We start from the raw sequence: 20,123 nt of genomic DNA, 5'->3' as shown, positions 1-20,123 counted from the left end.
CGTGTCATTGAATTACTCGGCCATTTACCAATATACTATAGGAGAGGAGTCCAGTTATAGCGCTGACCTCACCTAACAACCAATTTGGCCTGTCGCCAAAGATTTTTTGCGAGGACCGCATCTCCTACTGCGAAAGTTCTTTTGTGCCCGTGTCCATCCTGCCTGGTCTTCTGCGCCTCTTGGTTTTTCTCCACCCTCCCCTCTAAATTCGGCCGGATCAGAGTCAGGTGGGTGCGGAGACGTCTCCTCCTGAGGAGTTCTGCTGGGGCAATGCCAGTCGTTGTGTGAGGTGTGGTCTGGTATGCGAATAAGAACCGGGCCAATCTCGTACTGATGGAATCCCCTTCCACCTTTCTCATCCCGGACTTAAACATTTGGACAGCCCGCTCAGCCATGCCATTGGACACTGGGTGGTAGGGGGAAGGTGGGTGATGTGGGTAATGGCGTTCAGGGTTATGAACTTGAACTCTGCACCTCCGCACTGGTAAATGTTGTTGGAAAAAAGGACCTCTGGCAACCCATGTATAGCAAAGCTCTGCCGCAACTGATCTACAGTAGCAGCCGACGTGGGTGATTGGACTTCATAAATGTCCATCAATTTGGAATGGGAGTCAATCAGCAAAAGGCCCAAGAAGGGTCCCATGTAATTGATGTGGAGGCCGACCCGACCATTCCCATGGGATGCAATGGAGCTGAGGGGAGGGGGGAGTAGCTTTTGTACCTGCTGGCATTGAGGACAGTTCTTGACCAGAGTTTCAATGTCTGTGTCCATGCCAGGCCACCACACATAGCTATGAGCGACCAGCCTCATTCTGCTAATGCCCGGGTGGGCACATTGTAGCTCGGCTAATAACAGCTTTCACCCCCTCGGGGGCACAACAACCCTTGCTCCCCAGAGCAATGTGCAGTCCTGACAGGATAGTTCATACTTGTGATCATAATAGGGTTTCACCTCCTCGCAGTCCGATCCACCAGACCTACTCATGGACGTTTGACAGTAGCGGGTCCTGGCTTGTCCATTCCTGAATTTGTCTGGTTTGAACAAGGGAGGAGTCCAGAAAATGTAGCGCTAAGATGAATTCCTGGGGAATTGGGAGTTCCCTGTTGTTGGCTGGCAGGGGAATGCAGCTTAGTGCACTGGCATGTGTGATTTGAGTACCTGATTGATGAACTAAAGTGTATTCATAGGCAGCTAATATGAACGTCCATCTCTGTATCTGAGCCGGTGCGATGGGGATACCGACTTGTCTTCCCCAAGTAATCCCAGCACTGGCTTATGATCTGAGATGATATGGAAATGGTGACCGTGGAGATATTGGTGAAATTTACGAATGCCAAATGCAATAGATAATCCCGTTTTTTCAATTTGGGAATATTGTCGCTCTGTGACACGGAGTGTGCGAGGTGTATAACCGATAGGCCTCTTGATCCATCTGCCATCCGATGTGAAAGAACAGCCATAAGGGGACGGGTCACATGTTAAAATTAACTGCTTTTTAAGGTCGAAGTGGGCCAACAGGGCCAATGATCTCAACAGAGGCTTCACTTTCAGGGAGGCATCCTGGTGCAAAGTTTGCCAACTCCATTTTTGGTTCTTCTTAAGTAGGCCAGGACTTAAGTACAATGGGGCCAGGACAGTCGAAAGATTCAGGAGGAATCGGCCACAGTAGTTTAACATGCCCAAGAAGGCCTTAAGCTCTATAGTATTTCTCGGTGCAGGCACCTCATGAATGGCCTGGACTTTCTCTTCCACAGGGTGCAGGCCCTGCACATCAACCTTGTGGCCCAAGTAAGTTACCTCTCTGGCTTGAAACAGACATTTTTCCTTCTTTAAGCTTACCCCCGCTTGGGGCAAATTGTTTAAGCACCTCCTCCAGATTTGCTAAGTGCCCCTCATCGGCTAGTCCAGTGACCAAAATGTCGTCCAAGTAAACGACAACATGGGGTAAACATTGAAGCAGGTTTTCCATAGCCCTCTGAAAAATAGCGCACGCAGAGGAGACCCCAAAGGGCAGCCTTGTGTATTGATACAATCCATGGTGCGTATTAATGGTAACAAATTCTCTCGAGTCCTTTTCCAGCTCTACCTGCTGCTCAGTATGGCTCATATCTAATTTCAGATATGTGGTGCCCCCTGTCAACTGTGAATATAACTCCTCCTCCTTGGGTATTAGGTGTCTATCCAGTCTGGCCACTTTATTTATAGTTTGTAGTCACCGCACAAACATACACTTTGGTCTGGCTTTAGCACAGGTACAAGGGGGGCTGCCTGCTCAGCAAACTGCACTGGCTGTAGGAAGCCCAATTTCTCCTGTCTGTCCAACTCGGTTTCTACCTTGTCCTGCAAAGTGTAAGGGACTGGTCTGGCTCTTATAAACCTGGGGGTTGTCTACATGTATCCTGGCCTATAGCCCCCAAGTTCTTCCTAACTTGTCACCGAAAACAGAGGCATACTTTTGCAACAATTCCCGTAAGTCTTTCATTGTAATTTGAAAAACTTTGGCCCATTTCAATTTAATCTTTTCGAGCTAGTTGTGACCTATAAAGCTGGGTCCCTCTCTGGCTACCACTAACAAGGGCAACCTTTCAAATTGATCTCCATATGTCACCGAGGCTCAACATAACCCTTTCAGTCTTATTTCTTCACCCGTGTATATCCTCAGCTTTATGTCCGAAACTTCAAAGGATGGGTTCCTTTACTCAGATATCTAATTGTATGCTCTCCAATGACAGACATCAACGTTCCCGTATCAACTTCCACCTTAACGGGTTGTCCGTTAACTGTAATGACTACTTGGATTGGCTGTTCTACCCACTTTGAGGTTATATAATGAATGGATGTCTTATTCTATTTCTTCTGGCTCTTCCATGAGGCATATCTCACAATTTTTCCTTCTGCCTTTATAGTGTTGTTTTATCCTTTCTCTGCAGTGCCACATTATGCGGCCATAATGGTGGCAGAAAAAGCACTTGACTTGTTTGAGCTGTCGTTTGCTCACAGGAGGCCTGGATGTATTTCTCTCGTTCATTTTGTGGGTTTTCACTGCAGTATCATTGTTTTTTTAATGATCTGGAGCTAGGGAGCGTTTCTTGCCTTTCCGTGGAGTCCGAAGTTTCCGCACCTTTTGTTGTGGGATTGTCCCGCTCAACTGGATGGACGGCGCCATTTGTATCTCTTTTTTAATTTCGGAATTTTTAACATCACTCTCCATCATGGTAGCTAATTCTAATGCCTTATTGAAGTCTAGACAAGGTTCGGCGAACAAACGCCTTTGGATAGTATCATCTCAAATCCCGTATATCAGCCTGTCTCTCAACATATCACTAATGGACGTTCCGAATTCACAATGCTCAGTTAATGCCTTTAAGATGGCCACATAGTCAACTATTATCTCCTCTGGAATCCTGTTCCTTGAATTGAACTTGAAGCGTTCATAGAAACTGAGGGCTTTAGTCTCAGGTGGTTTTGTACAATTTTTATTAACTCGTTGAAAGTTTTTGAGTCTGGGGCGCTAGGGGACGTAAGGCTGCGGATCAGTCCGCACGTTTTGCTCCCGCATGAGGACAAAAGAATCGCCTTCTTCTTCTCCTCCCCCGCGATGTCGTTAGCGGTAAAAAAGAACACTAGGTGTTCGTCATAGTGAGAACAGTCATCTGCAATAGGGTCGAATGGATCGACACGCCCGAACTGCGGTATTGTGAACAACTGCAAGGAGACTGCACTTCTGATAGGCTTTCCAGATGATGACGAATTTAGGTGTTTGGCTCACCATGGAGTCGCCTTCTCTCTGGGGTCTCTTATAATTTTCAGTCCATAGCTGTTTTTCATATATTTACCCTTTTAAATGTATTGCTGCTTTAAGCACAGTCACCTTTTCTTTTAACTCTGTCTCTGCAGCTGTCGGCTTTTCTCTGCTGGAGTTCGTGCTCTTTTCGGGTTTTGGCAGGATCTCAGTGATCGTGATTGTGCAGGGTTTTTAATGTTAAACTGCAGCACTGCTTTCTGCTCCGATTGCCGGCTGTCGCCTATTTTATACGTTAAGTACAGGTGCTCTTTCCAATGCTTTTCTCACACGTCTTGTGGACTCCCACCCAGGGGTCTTGCAATGTTTTTATCCTCGTTGCGACATTTATGTCTTGGGTTGGTGAGTTCGCTTGTCAACCAAACTCTAACTGCTCACCTTCCTATGTTCTCCTCAATTGCTGTTTGCAATCAATAACAGGGAGAGACTGATGTAAGAATAAACAGTGATGGTTTATTGAGACATGGGGCAGAGACCAGATCATATGCGCTCGCCCAGAAACCTCCAGAGCTAGACTTACAGTTCCCAATTTCCCGCGCTGTATTGTGATTCGTCAGTGCCATCACATGATCAGTACTCTTGTATTCTCTTAAAGGGACAGGGTACCTTACCACAATGCCCCCTCACCCCAGGAGATAAACACCAGCCTGTACCGCCCACCCCGCGGGACATAAACACTAGCCTGTACCCACCCCCAGGAGATAAACACCAGCCTGCACTCCCCACCCGCCCCCCCCATGCCACCTCCCCCTTCAGGATAAACAGCAGCCTGTACCTTGTCCCCGGATATAGGGAATATGATGAGCTCCACCTACCAGAGTAAACACTCCACCACGTCCTATCTCTCGCACCGGCAAAGGGAGGCTCAACAAACTGCTGTCTTTCACAGTCACTGTACCAGAGTCACACTTCACAAACTGCTCCACTTTTATCTCATAAAGTCGCTTCATCTCCTTAACCTGGCCGGGAGGCAAGATAAAGACAAATTAGATATTACTCCAAAAACAGTAACAAATGGTGATGAACAGAGGGCAGCAATGTGAAGAGGGGAGAGTCCACACATCTGGAGCAACAATGTGAACAGTCCACACATTAGGGGCACCAATAAATGCGAACATATGAATTAGGAGCAGGAGGAGGCCATTCGGCCCCCTTGAGATCTTCTCAAGGGCAACTAGGGATGGCTGATCTGATTGTCACTTCAACTCCACATTCTCACCTATCCCTGATCACATTTGCCCACATTATACTCCATTTGCCAGGTCTTTGCCCACTCACTTAATCTATCCATAACTCTTTGTAGCCTCCTTATGTCCTCTTCCTTATCAAAAATCTATCTAGCTCCGCCTTAAAAATATTGAAAGACTTTGCTTCCTTTTGAGGAAGAGAGTTCCAAAGACTCACGACCCTCAGAAAAAAAAATCCTCATCTCTGTTTTAAATGAGTGACCCCTTATTTTTAAATAGTGACCCCCCTAGTTCTAGATTCTCCCACAAGAGGGAACATCCTCTCCACATCCACCCTGTCAAGACCCCTCAGGATTGCTTCAACCAAGTCACCTCTTACTCTTCTAAACTCCAACAGAGCTCTGAGATTCAGAGGGATCTGGGTGTCCTAGTGCATGAATCAGAAAAGGCTAATATGCAGGTACAGCGAATAATTAGCAAAGCTAATAGAATGTTATCATTTATTGTGAGGCGAATTGGTTACAAAAGTAGGGAGATTATGCTTCAGTTGTACAGGGCACTGGTGAGACCACATCTGGAGTACTGTGTACAGTACTGGTCTCCTTATTTAAGGAAAGATGTAAATGCATTAGAAGCAGTTCAGAGAAGGTTTACTAGACTAACACCAGGAATGGGCAGGTTGTCCTATGAGGAAAGGTTGGACAGGTTAGATTTTTGTAATCAATTCCCCTTGCAATAAACAATACTATATTCGCTTTCCTAATTACTTGATACACCTACATACTAACCTTTTGTGATTCATGCACTAGGACACCCAGATCTCTCTGAATCTCAGAGCCCTGTAATCTCTCACCATTTAGATAATAAGCTTCTTTTTTATTCTTCCTGCCAAAATACACAATTTTGCATTTGCCTACACTATATTCCATTTGCCAGGTCTTTGCCCACTCACCTAGTCTATCTATATCCCTTTGTAGCCTCCTTATGTCCTCTTCACATCTTACTTTCCTACCTATCTTTGTGTCATCAGCAACTTTAACAACCATACCATCAGTCTGAAGCAACAATGTGAAGAGTACACACGTCAGGGGCAACAATGCGAAGAGTACACACGTCAGGGGCAACAATGCGAAGAGTACACACGTCAGGAGCAACAATGCGAAGAGTACACACGTCAGGAGCAACAATGCAAAGGGTACACACGTCAGGAGCAACAATGCGAAGAGTACATACATCAGGGGCAACAATGCGAAGAGTACACGTCAGGAGCAACAATGCAAAGGGTACACACGTCAGGAGCAACAATGCGAAGAGTACATACATCAGAAGCAACAATGCGAAGAGTACATACATCAGGAGCAGCAATGCAAAGGGTACACACATCAGGAGCAACAATGCAAAGAGTACACATGTCAGGAGCAACAATGCGAAGGGTACACACATCAGGAGCAACAATGCGAAGGGCATACACATCAGGAGCAACAATGCGAAGGCTACACATCAGGAGCAACAATGCGAAGGGTACACACATCAGGAGCAACAATGCGAAAGGCATACACATCAGGAGCAACAATGCCAAAGGCATACACAAGTCAGGAGCAACAATGCGAAGGGTACACATGTCAGGAGCAACAATGCGAAGGGCATACACATCAGGAGCAACAATATGAAGGGTACACACGTTAGGAGCAACAATGCGAAGGGTACACACGTTAGGAGCAACAATGAGAAGGGCATACACATCAGGAGCAACAATGCGAAGAGTATACTTTGTCAGAAGTAAAAAAGCATTGGTACAAATCAAAAGAAGTTAGCAATGCACATCCTAAAGTTGTGTGAAAATGTATATTGACAGAATAGCAATGTAAAATCAAGATCAACAATGTGAAGAATAAACATCACAATAATGGAGTATGAATGTAAGGAAAGCATCTCCACAATACCAAGCAATGCGATGACTGCATATCCACAATATCAGAAAGCGTGTACAAGGAGAACTAATAGTGTGAAGAATACACAATGACAAAGTAATAATGTTAAATATCCCATCATTAGATGCAACAATGTGTAGTGTGCATGACTGATTGACAACATCAAGCGTAAACGTAGACAGAATGACCAGCGCTGGAGAGGGACCAAGGAGTGCAGAGGGACAAGGTGAACAGTAAATGTTGACACAATAACAATGTGAAGTGCAATCATCAAGCATGTAACAAGGGAATCGTAACAATATGAAGAGTCAACATTGACTAAAGTAACAATGTGACGAATAAATGTTGAAAGTAATATTGTGCAGAATAAATAAGAGTAACAATGTGAAGAGTAACAATGTAAAGTGTAAACATCAACAGAGTAGTAATGTGAAGAATAAATTGGAAAAAGAAGAATAAATTAGAAATGGAAGGCAGATAGCAAGTGTGTCTGGACGGCGGCAGTGGAAACAAGGGTTAGAAAATTCACAATAAGGGAGTTTGCTTAGTGGTATATACTTCAATGCAGGAAGTCTAGGAAAGAAAGCAGGAGAGCTGAGAGCACAGGATGACATGTGGGAAATGATATCATAAATATTACTGAGACCCGGCTGAAAGAAGGGCAGGAATGGCAGCTCAACATTCCTGGTTACAGGGTTTTTAGATGAGATAAAGATTGATTAAAGAAACAATTATAGCTGTGGGGTGGGATGATATGTTAGGTGAATAATGAATATCAACAGACTAACAATGTGAAGAGTAAAAAAACAGAGTCATAATGTGAAGAGTAAAAAACAAACTAACATTGAGAAAAGACAGAGTAAAAATGTAAAGAGTAAAAGACAGATTAACATTGAGAAAAGACAGAGTAACAATGTGAAGAATAAAATACAGACTAATATTGAGAAAAGACAAAGTAACAATGTGAAGAGTAATAGAGTAACATTGAGAAAAGACAGAGTAACAATGTGAAGAGTAAACATTCGCAGAATAACGAGAAGAGCAAATGAAAAAACAATAATGTGAAGAGTAAACAGAGTAATAGTGTGAATACTAAACATCAAAAGAGTAATATAATGTCAAATAACTAAAGCATAACCTGTCTACTTTTGTAATCAGTTCCACTTGCAATAAACAATGACATTATATTAGCTTTCCTAATTACTTGCTGCACCTAAGTTCTAACCTTTTGTGACTCATGCACTAGGATACCCAAATCCCTCTGCATTTCTGAGCTCTGTACCTCTCATCATTTAGCTAATAAGCCTCTTTTTCATTTTTCCCACCAAAATGGACAATTTCACATTTTCCCACATTATACTCCATTTGCCAGATTTTTGCCCACTCACTTAACCTATCTATATCCCTTTGTAGACTCCTTATGTCATCTTCGCATCTTACCTTCCTACCTATCTTTGCATCATCAGCAAATTTAGAAACTATACCATCAGTCCAGAGCAACAATGTGAAGAGCACATACGTCAGGAGCAACAATGTGAAGGGTATACTCTTCAGCTGCTTCATCAATGACCTTCTTTCCATCATAAGGTCAGAAGTGTGGATGTTCACTGATGATTGCACAATGTTCAGCACCATTCATGACACCTCAGATACTGAAGTAGTCCATGCAGATACTGCAGCAAGACCTGGACAACATCCAGGCTTGGGTTGCCAAGTGGCAAGTAACATTCGCACCACACAAGTGTCAGGCAATGACCATCTCCAACAAGAGAGAATCTAACCATTGCACCTTGATATTCAATGGCATTACCATCACTGAATCCCCCACTATCAACATCCTAGGATTACCATTGACCAGAAACTGAACTGGACTAGCCATATAAATACTGTGGCTACAAGAGCAGGTCAGAGGCTAGGAATCGTGCAACGAGTTACTCACCTCCTGACTCCCCAAAGCCTGTCCACCATCTACAAGGCACACAAGTCAGGAGTGTGATGGAACACTCCCCACTTGCCTGGATGAGTGCAACTCCCACAGCACTCAGGAAGCTTGACATCATCCAGGACAAAGCAGCCCCGCTTAATTGGCACCACATCCACAAACATTCACTCCCTCCACCACCAATGCACAGCAGCAGCAGTATGCACCATCTACAAGATGCACTGCAGGAATTCACCAAGGCTCCTGCAACAGCACCTTCCAAACCCACGACCACTACCATCTAGAAGGACAAGGGCGGTAGGCACATGGGAACACCACCACCTGGAAGTTCCCCTCCAAGTCACTCACCATCCTGACTTGGAAATATATCACCGTTCCTTCACTGTCACTGGGTCAAAATCCTGGAACTTCCTCCCCAACAGCACACCTACACTGTGGGTGTACCTACACCACATGGACTGCAACGGTTCAAGAAGGCAGCTCACCACCACCTTCTCAAGGGCAACAAGGGATGGGCAATAAATGCTGGCCCAGCCAGCAAAGCCCATATCCCATGAAAGAATTTTTAAAAATTGCTCTTTACATTGTTACTCTGCCTTTTACTATTCATAGTGAAGAATAAACAGAGTAGCAATGAGAAAAGTAACAATGCCAAGGGTAAACACTGACAGAGTAATAAAGTGTAGAGAAACAATGTGGGGAGTAACAATGAGGAGAGTAACAGTAATAGAGTATAATCATAGAGTCATTGTGGCACAGAAGGAGGCCATTCAGTCCACTGAGTCCAGACTGGTTCTCTACAGAACATCCAATCAGTTCCAGTCCTCTATTCTATCACCATGACCCTACAAGATCAATCCCCTCAAGTACCCATCCAATTTGCATTGTTTCTGCTTCCACCACCCTCATAGACAGTGTGTTCCAGGTCATTACCACTCGCTGTGTTTTTACACAGCTCCTCCTCACATCCCCCCTGCATCTCTTATCCAAAATCTTAAATCTATGTCCCCTAGTCCTTGCACCATCAGCCAATGGGAACAGCTTTTCTTTGTCTACCTTATCTAAATCTGCCATAATCCTGTCCACATCTATGAAACCCCCCCTCAATCTCCTTTGCTCCAAGGAGAACAACCCCAGCTTCTCCAACCCAACCTTGGAGCTAATATACCCTCATCCCTGAAACCATTCTGGTAAATCTCCTCCACACCCTCTTGAGGATCCTCCCCTCCTTCCTAAAGCGTGGTGACTAGAACTGGACACAATACTCAAATTGGGGCCTAACAGAGCTTTCTTGAATAAGAGTGTTACACTCCTCTGGCACCTCCCCCATGTAGCAAGCTCTTCCACTATCTCCACTCCCACTTCTGTGCGTAACCTGGAATACAAAACATTTGAACAAGGCGACTTACCCATTGAGTATAGCCATCCTTTCCAATACATTCTGCCGATTAATTTTCACCCCATCCATTACCTCTACCGTCTCCACTTCTACCAATATTTTGTCAGCATCCTCCTTCTTAGTAAACACTGATACAAAATACTCATTAAATGGGTTAGCCTTGTCCTGCTTCGCTGAGCATATATCACCCTTTTTGTCCTTAATCGAAGCCGCTTTGCCTTTTACCACTTACAGCACTATTTATGTGCTTGTAGAAGATTTTGGGGGTTCCTTTTGATGCTAACTGCCATTCTAACCTCATATTCTCTCTTTGCCAGTCTTATTTTCCTTTTCACATTCCTCCTCATTGGATCAGGCTTGGTTCTCACCTGAATAACTCACCTGACATGTATCATATACCCTCTTTATTGTTTTGTCTTCATTGCCATCTACCTCATCACCCGAGCAGCCCAGGTTTTGGTTCTCCTGCCTTTCAGCCTTGTTGGAATATAGCTAGCCTGTAACTGAAGCATCTCTTCCTTAAAGATCACTTATTGCCCCTTTACAGTTTTTTCTGTCGGTCTTTGGTTCCATTTCACCCTGGTTAGAAAAGGGCTAATTCCAATCTTTCTCATATCATTACAGGCTTTTCTCTATTACTAATCTAAACCTTATGATACTATGATCACTCTTACCCAAGCGTTCCCACAGACACTCGGCTGACCTCATTTCCCAACACTAGACCCAGCAATGCCGCTTCCCTACAAGATCCTGGTCAAAGAGGTTCTCCTGAACTCCTTACTCTTTTTTATTCATTTGCGGGATGTGAGCATTGCTGGCTGGGCAACAATAGTTTCATGGTGACCATTAGATTTTTAATTCCAGATTTTTATTGAATTCAAACCCGGGTGCCCAGAGAATTACCCTGGGTCCCTGGAGTACCAGTCCAGTGACAATACCAACAGACTACTGCCTCCCCTGAATCCAACTGGTATTTGGTACCGCCACTCTTACAGCACATCTCAGTGATTTCTCTGCAGATTTGCTCCTCTATGTCCCTCTCTCACTACTGTAAGTTCTCACAAAGTCATGTTTGCCTCCCTGAAATCAGGACTTTAAGTGAAACATTGGCTCCCACAGGTGTCAATGTTAAACTGCAGTTAGGTTCTGTAGGACCTTCCTTATCAGGTAAACAACAATTATTAAAACAGTATACGCTCTAAATTGCAAATTTTACACTGCTAAATTCCTACATCAGTAAATTAAATAACTTCTCCATTTTTAACTTATTTTGTTTTAAAAGAAAAATGTAACTTTCTACTCATAGTGCCTCCTGCTTGCTGCCAATCCAGCTTCCCAAGCCTCCCTCTCCCCAACACCCCCCTCTCCAGATCTCCCACTCCCTGACCCCCCCTCTCTCCAAATAACCCACTCCCTGACCCCACCTCTTTCTAAATCTCCCACTCCCTGACCCCACCTCTCTCCAAATCTCCCACTCCCTGACCCCACCTCTCTCCAAATCTCCCACTCCCTGGAAGTGTTCTGAGGTTTGCAGGCGGTGCAGGAATTGCAAGAAACAGGTCTCTCCAGCCCATCCATCATCCAAATGATTTCAAATTTCTCTTTCAGAATCTAGTTAATACATTGAACAACTAATTTTAATTAATGCCTCTAGACCTTCATGACAGCATGAAGAGTGACATGAGAAGAGTAAATTTGACAGAATGACAATGTGATGAATAACAATGAAGAGCTAGATTGACTGAGGGGCAATGTGAAGAGCACAAATTAACTGAGTAACAAGGTGATGAATAAACAATACAGTCATAAGGAGAAAAGTCACAAAGGCAAAGGTAAATGAGAGAAACAATGAGAAAAGTGACACTGAGAAAAATAAATGGCAGAGTAATATTAGAGAAGAATAACAATAGGAAGGGTAAATGAGTAACAATGCGAAGAGCGAACAGAGCAACAGAGTAAAGATTGACAGGGTAACAATGTAAGCAGTAATAAACAGCAGAGTGGCAAAGAAGAAAGAATGCCATTGTGAAGTGTACAGATTCACAAGAGTCATCTTTTCCAATAAGAGCTGTTCATAATGCTGTACCATGCACAACAAAATGGATATAATGGAGTGACGATAATCAGAGACGCACTCAGTGGGGAGAGACTATAATCAGAGACACACTCAGTGGGGAGAGACTATAATCAGAGACGCACTCAGTGGGGAGTGACTATAATCAGAGACGCACTCAGTGGGGAGTGACTATAATCAGAGACGCACTCAGTGGGGAGAGACTATAATCAGAGACGCACTCAGTGGGGAGTGACTATAATCAGAGACGCACTCAGTGGGGAGTGACTATAATCAGAGACGCACTCAGTGGGGAGAGACTATAATCACAGACGCACTCAGTGGGGAGTGACTATAATCAGAGACGCACTCAGTGGGGAGTGACTATAATCAGAGACAAACTCAGTGGGGAGTGACTATAATCAGAGACGCACTCAGTGGGGAGTGACTATAATCAGAGACGCACTCAGTGGGGAGTGACTATAATCAGAGACGCACTCAGTGGGGAGTGACTATAATCAGAGTCGCACTCAGTGGGGAGTGACTATAATCAGAGTCGCACTCAGTGGGGAGTGACTATAATCAGAGTCGCACTCAGTGGGGAGAGACTATAATCAGAGACGCACTCAGTGGGGAGTGACTATAATCAGAGACGCACTCAGTGGGGAGTGACTATAATCAGTGACGCACTCAGTGGGGAGAGACTATAATCAGAGACGCACTCAGTGGGGAGAGACTATAATCAGAGACGCACTCAGTGGGGAGAGACTATAATCAGAGACGCACTCAGTGGGGAGAGACTATAATCAGAGACGCACTCAGTGGGGAGTGACTATAATCAGAGACGCACTCAGTGGGGAGTGACTATAATCAGTGACGCACTCAGTGGGGAGAGACTATAATCAGAGACGCACTCAGTGGGGAGAGACTATAATCAGAGACGCACTCAGTGGGGAGTGACTATAATCAGTGACGCACTCAGTGGGGAGAGACTATAATCAGAGACGCACTCAGTGGGGAGAGACTATAATCAGAGACGCACTCAGTGGGGAGTGACTATAATCAGAGACGCACTCAGTGGGGAGTGACTATAATCAGAGACGCGCTCAGTGGGGAGTGACTATAATCAGAGACGCACTCAGTGGGGAGTGACTATAATCAGAGACGCACTCAGTGGGGAGTGACTATAATCAGAGACGCACTCAGTGGGGAGAGACTATAATCAGAGACGCACTCAGTGGGGAGTGACTATAATCAGAGACGCACTCAGTGGGGAGTGACTATAATCAGAGACGCACTCAGTGGGGAGTGACTATAATCAGAGACGCACTCAGTGGGGAGAGACTATAATCAGAGACGCACTCAGTGGGGAGTGACTATAATCAGAGACGCACTCAGTGGGGAGAGACTATAATCAGAGACGCACTCAGTGGGGAGAGACTATAATCAGAGACGCACTCAGTGGGGAGTGACTATAATCAGAGACGCACTCAGTGGGGAGTGACTATAATCAGAGACGCACTCAGTGGGGAGTGACTATAATCAGAGACGCACTCAGTGGGAAGAGACTATAATCAGAGACGCACTCAGTGGGAAGAGACTATAATCAGAGACGCACTCAGTGGGGAGTGACTATAATCAGAGACGCACTCAGTGGGGAGTGACTATAATCAGAGACGCACTCAGTGGGGAGTGACTATAATCAGAGACGCACTCAGTGGGGTGTGACTATAATCAGAGACGCACTCAGTGGGGAGAGAGCTATATCAGAGTAATGAACAGTTTTGAAAATAAAAAATAAAGATTTTTAAAATGTTAACAAACATGTCCCCTCAGAGTCACATGAGCACGGAGATGCCTGTAACTAGGATGAAATTTTTTTTAAATTTTAATGACAGATCGATACCTCATCCTGCCCATGTATGAGGTTTTGCAAAAAAATGCGAAGGCCGCATGGCCTTTTTGCCTGCCCGCCACCTGTTAGGTTGGATGCGCAGTGAAAAATTCAACTCAATTTGACTGTTAATATGTTAATAGGCCTTTTTTTAAATTGTCAATGGGCACACTGCCAACTCCCGTGCGTGCCCGCCAATCGAAATATCGCACAAGTGCGTGATGACACTTGGACGCTTGCCCAATGTCATCGCACGTCATTTTCGCTCAAGCGGGTTGGGAACATGCCCACCCTCTCAGTGAAAAGTCCCGGCCCAATACTGAGACTGGCTCTTGACTTCTTAAGCAATTGAATTGTTGAGCTTGTTTCTGTAACAAAGGATTAAAAATGAGTCAAGTGGAGGTAGTAAAGGCTCTACTCACCATTTCTGGTGCTTGTATCTGATCCATTAAGAGATTAAAGATGATGAGAAACAGCTCCTCTGCATCATGCTGCTGGTAAACTTGAAAACAGAAAATTCTCAGATAACTCACGAGATTTGAATTTAACCACACTTTATACAATGGGTGTTCTGGCACCAACACTTGCTCATTTCTGATTCCATTAACATTGACGATACTTAGGATGTACAGCACAGAAAGAGGTCAGCCCTAACCCTAAAACCTAACCACTCCACAGCTTCACCCAAGACTCCTTCTAGGAGAGTTCCTCAATTAGCTGTCAGCATAAACCTCTATTCCCTTCTCCTTCATGTGCTTAAATACATCTTTACCACTCACTTCAACCACTCCCTGTGCCAGTGAGTGCCACATTCTAACCACTCTCTGGGTAAAGACTTTCCTCCTGAGCTTTCTATTGGATTTCATGGGATGTGGGCATCACTGCAATGTCAGCATTTGTTGCCCATCCCTAATTGCCCTTGAACTGAGTGGCTTGCCACACCATTTCAGAGGGCAGTTCAGAGTCAGCCACATTGCTGTGAATCTGGAGTCACACGTGGGTCAGGCCAGGTGAGGACGGCAGATTTCCTTCCCTCAAGGGCATTAGTGAACCAGATGGGTTTTTGATAGTTTTGATGATCACCATTACTGTGGCTATCTTAATATTCCAGAGTTATTCATTGAATTTAAATTCCACCAGCTGCCATGTCCCCAGAGGATTAGCCTGGCTCCCTGAATTACCAGCCCAGTGACATTACCACTACACCAGCATCTCCCCTATATAATATGGCAACAAGAACTGTACATGACACTCCATGTGTGCTCTAATCAAGATTTGATACAAGTTTAGCATAAACCTTTCTACTTTTCAATTCTGTATCTCACCCAAGCAGCTACTCATTACATGAGCCTGGGCTGTGTGTCAGCAGCTCGATAAATCTCCACACCATCAAACCTGATCATAACCTCACCTCTGTCACACGTCTATACTGGGTAAACTGACCCCCTAGTCCAGGGCCTGACCAACTCCAGCACTTCAAGTACAAACAGTGGATTTGGGCCGTTCCCTTCACTATCCCCACTTCAGCAGGGAGGCTGCTGCTTACTGGGTCCAGCACAGTCTCCCAATGGAGTCACAGCCACCACCACACTGAATTTATATGCTACCAGGACTCCTGCTGTATAGCCTCATTCAGGTTCCCTCCCCCAAAAAGCATGGCGATCTCTGAAGAAGTCATGTAGACATGAAACGTTAACTGTATTTCTCTCTCCAGAGATGCTGCCAGACCTGCTGAGATTTTCCAGCATTTTCTGTATTTATGGCAGTCTAGTGGTTCTGATAGTGGACAGCAACCCAGAGGATGTGAGTTCAAATCCCATCATGGCAAGTAATGGAAGTAAGTGCAATAACTTTTGGAATTTGATGTTGGGACTGGAGCCTCCAGTGACCATGTCAGTCTATTGGAAAAATCCAAATAGTTCACAAATGCCTTTGCAGAAAGTGAACCTGCCTGCATGAGGCTCCAGTCCTGCCATCTTTACCCAGTCCGGCCTGCATGAGGCTCCAGTCCTGCCATCTTTACCCAGTCCGGCCTGCATGAGGCTCCAGTCCTGCCATCTTTACCCAGTCCGGCCTGCATGAGGCTCCAGTCCTGCCATCTTTACCCAGTCCGGCCTGCATGAGGCTCCAGTCCTGCCATCTTTACCCAGTCCGGCCTGCATGAGGCTCCAGTCCTGCCATCTTTACCCAGTCCGGCCTGCATGAGGCTCCAGTCCTGCCATCCTTACCCAGTCCGGCCTGCATGAGGCTCCAGTCCTGCCATCTTTACCCAGTCCGGCCTGCATGAGGCTCCAGTCCTGCCTTCTTTACCCAGTCTGGCCTGCATGAGGCTCCAGTCCTGCCATCTTTACCCAGTCCAGCCTGCATGAGGCTGCAGTCCTGCCATCTTTACCCAGTCCGGCCTGCATGAGGCTCCAGTCCTGCCATCTTTACCCAGTCCGGCCTGCATGAGGCTCCAGTCCTGCCATCTTTACCCAGTCCGGCCTGCATGAGGCTCCAGTCCTGCCATCTTTACCCAGTCCGGCCTGCATGAGGCTCCAGTCCTAGACTATGTGTACTTCAATGGCCTCAGGGCAACAATGGAATGAAATGATGAACTGTTACTAATTTTGTCCATAATGTTTTTTGTGCGATCTTGCTATGTATAAATTGGTAGTTACATTTCCTACATTGAAAGTACAATTCAGACGAGTCCATCAGTAAAGAGTATTGGGATACGCTGAAGTTACAGACGGAGCCGCAGGAATGCACGTGTCTCTTTTTTTAAATAATTGGCTGTCATTCTTGAAGCTGAGTTTCAGTTACACAGACAGAATGGTCCCACGGGGCTCAGTGTTGGGGCCCTTGCTGTTTGTTGTACAGTTCTGATCACCACATTACAGGAAGGACATAATTGCTCTGGAGAGAGTGCAGAGGAGATTTACAAGAATGTTGCCAGGGCTTGAAAATTGCAGCTGAGGAGAGATTGGATAGGCTGGGGCTGTTTCCCTTAGAACAGAGGAGGGTGAGAGGTGACCTAATTGATATGTACAAAATTATGAGGGGCCTAGAAAGGGTAGACAGGAAAGACCTGTTTCCCTGAGCTGAGGGGTCAATTACTGGGGGATATAGATTTAAGGTGATTGGTAGAAGGATTAGAGGGGACATGAGGAAAAATGTTCTCACCCAGAGGGTGGTGGGTGTCTGGAACTCACTGCCTAAGTTGGTAGTTGAGGCTGAAATGCTCAACTCATTTAAACAGTACCTGGATCTGCATCTGAAGCGCTGTAACCTGCAAGGCTACAGACCAGGGCTGGAAAGCGGGATAAAAATGGGCAGCTAGTTTCTCTTTTTTAGGACGGTGCAGACATGAAGGGCTGAATGGCCTCTCTCTGTGCTGTAATGTTTCTATGGTTCTGGAACAACTACTTTCAGGAGTCATTACAAGGCTGTGACTACTACTGCCCGCTGTTTCTCAGCAGCAATCCCTGAATCACGACCAAGTATCCCAGCACATACCTTTCACATGGTTCAGTCCGAGGCAGTGCAGAAACATCTCCGCACTCACCATCCCAGACACCGAGGCCTGCATCTGGTCAAACAATCGACACATCGCGTAAGGGATGTTCCCTGGGCCAACCACCTCTCCCCTCTGATCCCACCTGTAACATTGCCGGAAAGAAAACATTAAAGGTGTGGATGTGCAAATGCAACAGGTTCTGACCTGACAGGACTGCAGGATATACGAGGGTTCATTCTACTGTGGGGCCAGCTCTCCAGTGTCACTCTATTGGCCCAGACTTTCTCCATTCAGCCCACAACAGGGGAAGCCGAGATTTTTGAGCAAGTCAGGGTAGACTACAGGGACAGGAGTAGCTCCTGGAGTCTGTTCCAACCATTCAATTAGATCATGGCGAATCTGCAGCTTAACTCCATCTACTCACTTTGGTTTTCTAACCTTTAATACCCTTAACTAATATTGAACAATCTCAGTATTAATCCCCAGTCTCGACTGAGTTTTGGGAGAGAGTGGTCCAGATTTCCGCTACCCTTTACGCGAAGAAGCAAAGCTTCCTGGCATCACCCCTGAACTGCCTGGCTTGAATTTTAAGGGTCTGCCCCTTGTTCTGGACTCCCTGCAGCCCTGCAGCCCAGCACCCCACCACCACCCACCCTCCCCCACCCACCCTACCCCACCCCCACCATCCACCAGAGGAAGTAATTTCTCTCTATACACCTTGAAAAGAATCCTTAACCATCCGATCAGTCTAATCCATTGACATCGGGAGAAATATCAGCTTATTCGATGTAACCTGTCCTCAGTATTTAACTCTTTGAGCTCTGGTGAATCTACACTATAAACTCGCCAACATCCTTCCTCAGGTGCAGTGCCCAGAGCTGACTTCGACAGTCCAGCAGGGTCTGAGCAGAGCTCTGGAGCACATCAGCATCACTTTCCCATCGGTGTATTCCAGTCACCGTGAATAAAATCAACACCATTAAAACTTAGGACTTAGTCCGTATCACATTGCTGTTTCTGGGAGTTTGCTGAGTGCAAATTAGTTCTCACATTTTATACATTACAACAGTTTAAAAAGTACTTCATTGGGTAAAAAGTGTTTTGGGATGTCCTGAGATCATGAAAGGCTGAATAGAAATATAAAACTTTCTTTTTCCTGTCTGTAAATGCCAGTAACAGCTGAGATTGCAGGTTAAATTTCTGTGTCATTTGGAGACTCACCAGCGATTCTGATAACAGAATCCCTCTACACTGTCCCCATCAAACACAGAGTAAAGCTCCTTCTACACCGTCCCCATCAAACACAGAGTAAAGCTCCCTCTACACCATCCCCATCAAACGCAGAGTAAAGCTCCCTCTACACCGTCCCATTCAAACACAGAGTAAAGCTCCCTTGACACTGTCCCCATTAAACACTCCCATGACAGGTACAGCACGGCGTTAGATACAGAGTAAAGCTCCCTCTACCCTGTCCCCATCAAACACTCCCGGGACAGGTACAGCACGGGATTAGATACAGAGCAAAGCTCCCTCTACACTGTCCCCATCAACACTCCCAGGACAGGTACAGCATGGGGTTAGATACACAGTAAAGCTTCCTCTACCCTGTCCCCATCAAACACTCACAGGAAAGATGCAGCACCGGGTTAGATGAAGGGTAAAGTTCCCTCTACACTGTCCCCATCAAAACTCCCAGGACAGGTACAGCACGGGGTTAGATACAGAGTAAAGCTCCCTCTTCACTGTCCCCATCAAACACCCCCAGGACAGGAACTGCACGGGGTTAGATAAAGAGTAAATCTTTGGCTACACTGTCCCCATTAAACACTCCCAAGGCAGGTGCAGCACGGGGTAAGATACAGAGTTAAGCTCCCTCTACACTGTCCCCATCAAACACTCCCAGGACAGGTACAGCACGGGGTTAGATACAGAGTAAAGCTGCCTCTACACTGTCTCCATCAAACACTCCCAGAACAGGAACAGCACGGGGTTAGATACAGAGTGAAGCTCCCTCTATACTATCCCCCTTAAACCCTCCCAGGACAGGGATAGGACGGGGTTAGATACAGAGTAAATTTCCCTCTACACTGTCCCCATCAAACACTCCCAGAACAGGCATAGCACGGGGTTAGATACAGAGGAAAGCTCCCCCTACAATGTCTGCATGAACACTCCCAGGACAGGTACAGCACGGGGAAGGATACAGAGTAAAGCTTCCTCTACCCTGTCCGCATTAAACTTTCCCAGGACAAGTACAGCACAGGGTTAGATACAGAGTAAAGCACTCTATACACTATCCCCATCAAACACTCGCAGCACAGGTATGGAACAGAGTTAGAAATAGAGTAAAGCTGCCTCTACACTGTCCCCATCAAACAGGTACAGCATAGGGATAAATACAGAGTACAGATGCCT

General features: G+C 45.6%; 1 protein-coding gene across 1 annotated transcript in view; it reads right to left on the bottom strand.

Annotated features, from left to right (window-relative positions):
• LOC144696326 (ubiquitin carboxyl-terminal hydrolase 47-like) overlaps window positions 1-20,123 on the bottom strand; it is an 83,046-nt gene that overhangs the window by 38,786 nt on the left and 24,137 nt on the right. Inside the window, exons 4-6 of the mRNA XM_078567543.1 lie at window positions 17,708-17,850; window positions 14,632-14,711; window positions 4,619-4,762 (exon numbers count right to left, since the gene is read on the bottom strand). Of these exons, the coding sequence (XP_078423669.1) occupies window positions 4,619-4,762; window positions 14,632-14,711; window positions 17,708-17,850 (367 nt within the window). The remainder of the gene's footprint in view (window positions 1-4,618; window positions 4,763-14,631; window positions 14,712-17,707; window positions 17,851-20,123) is intronic.

The sequence above is a fragment of the Cetorhinus maximus genome, chromosome 22 (genome assembly GCF_964194155.1).
Source record: "Cetorhinus maximus chromosome 22, sCetMax3.hap1.1, whole genome shotgun sequence".
Taxonomy (NCBI): Eukaryota; Metazoa; Chordata; class Chondrichthyes; order Lamniformes; family Cetorhinidae; genus Cetorhinus; species Cetorhinus maximus.
This window is presented reverse-complemented; position numbering and strand designations above follow the sequence as displayed.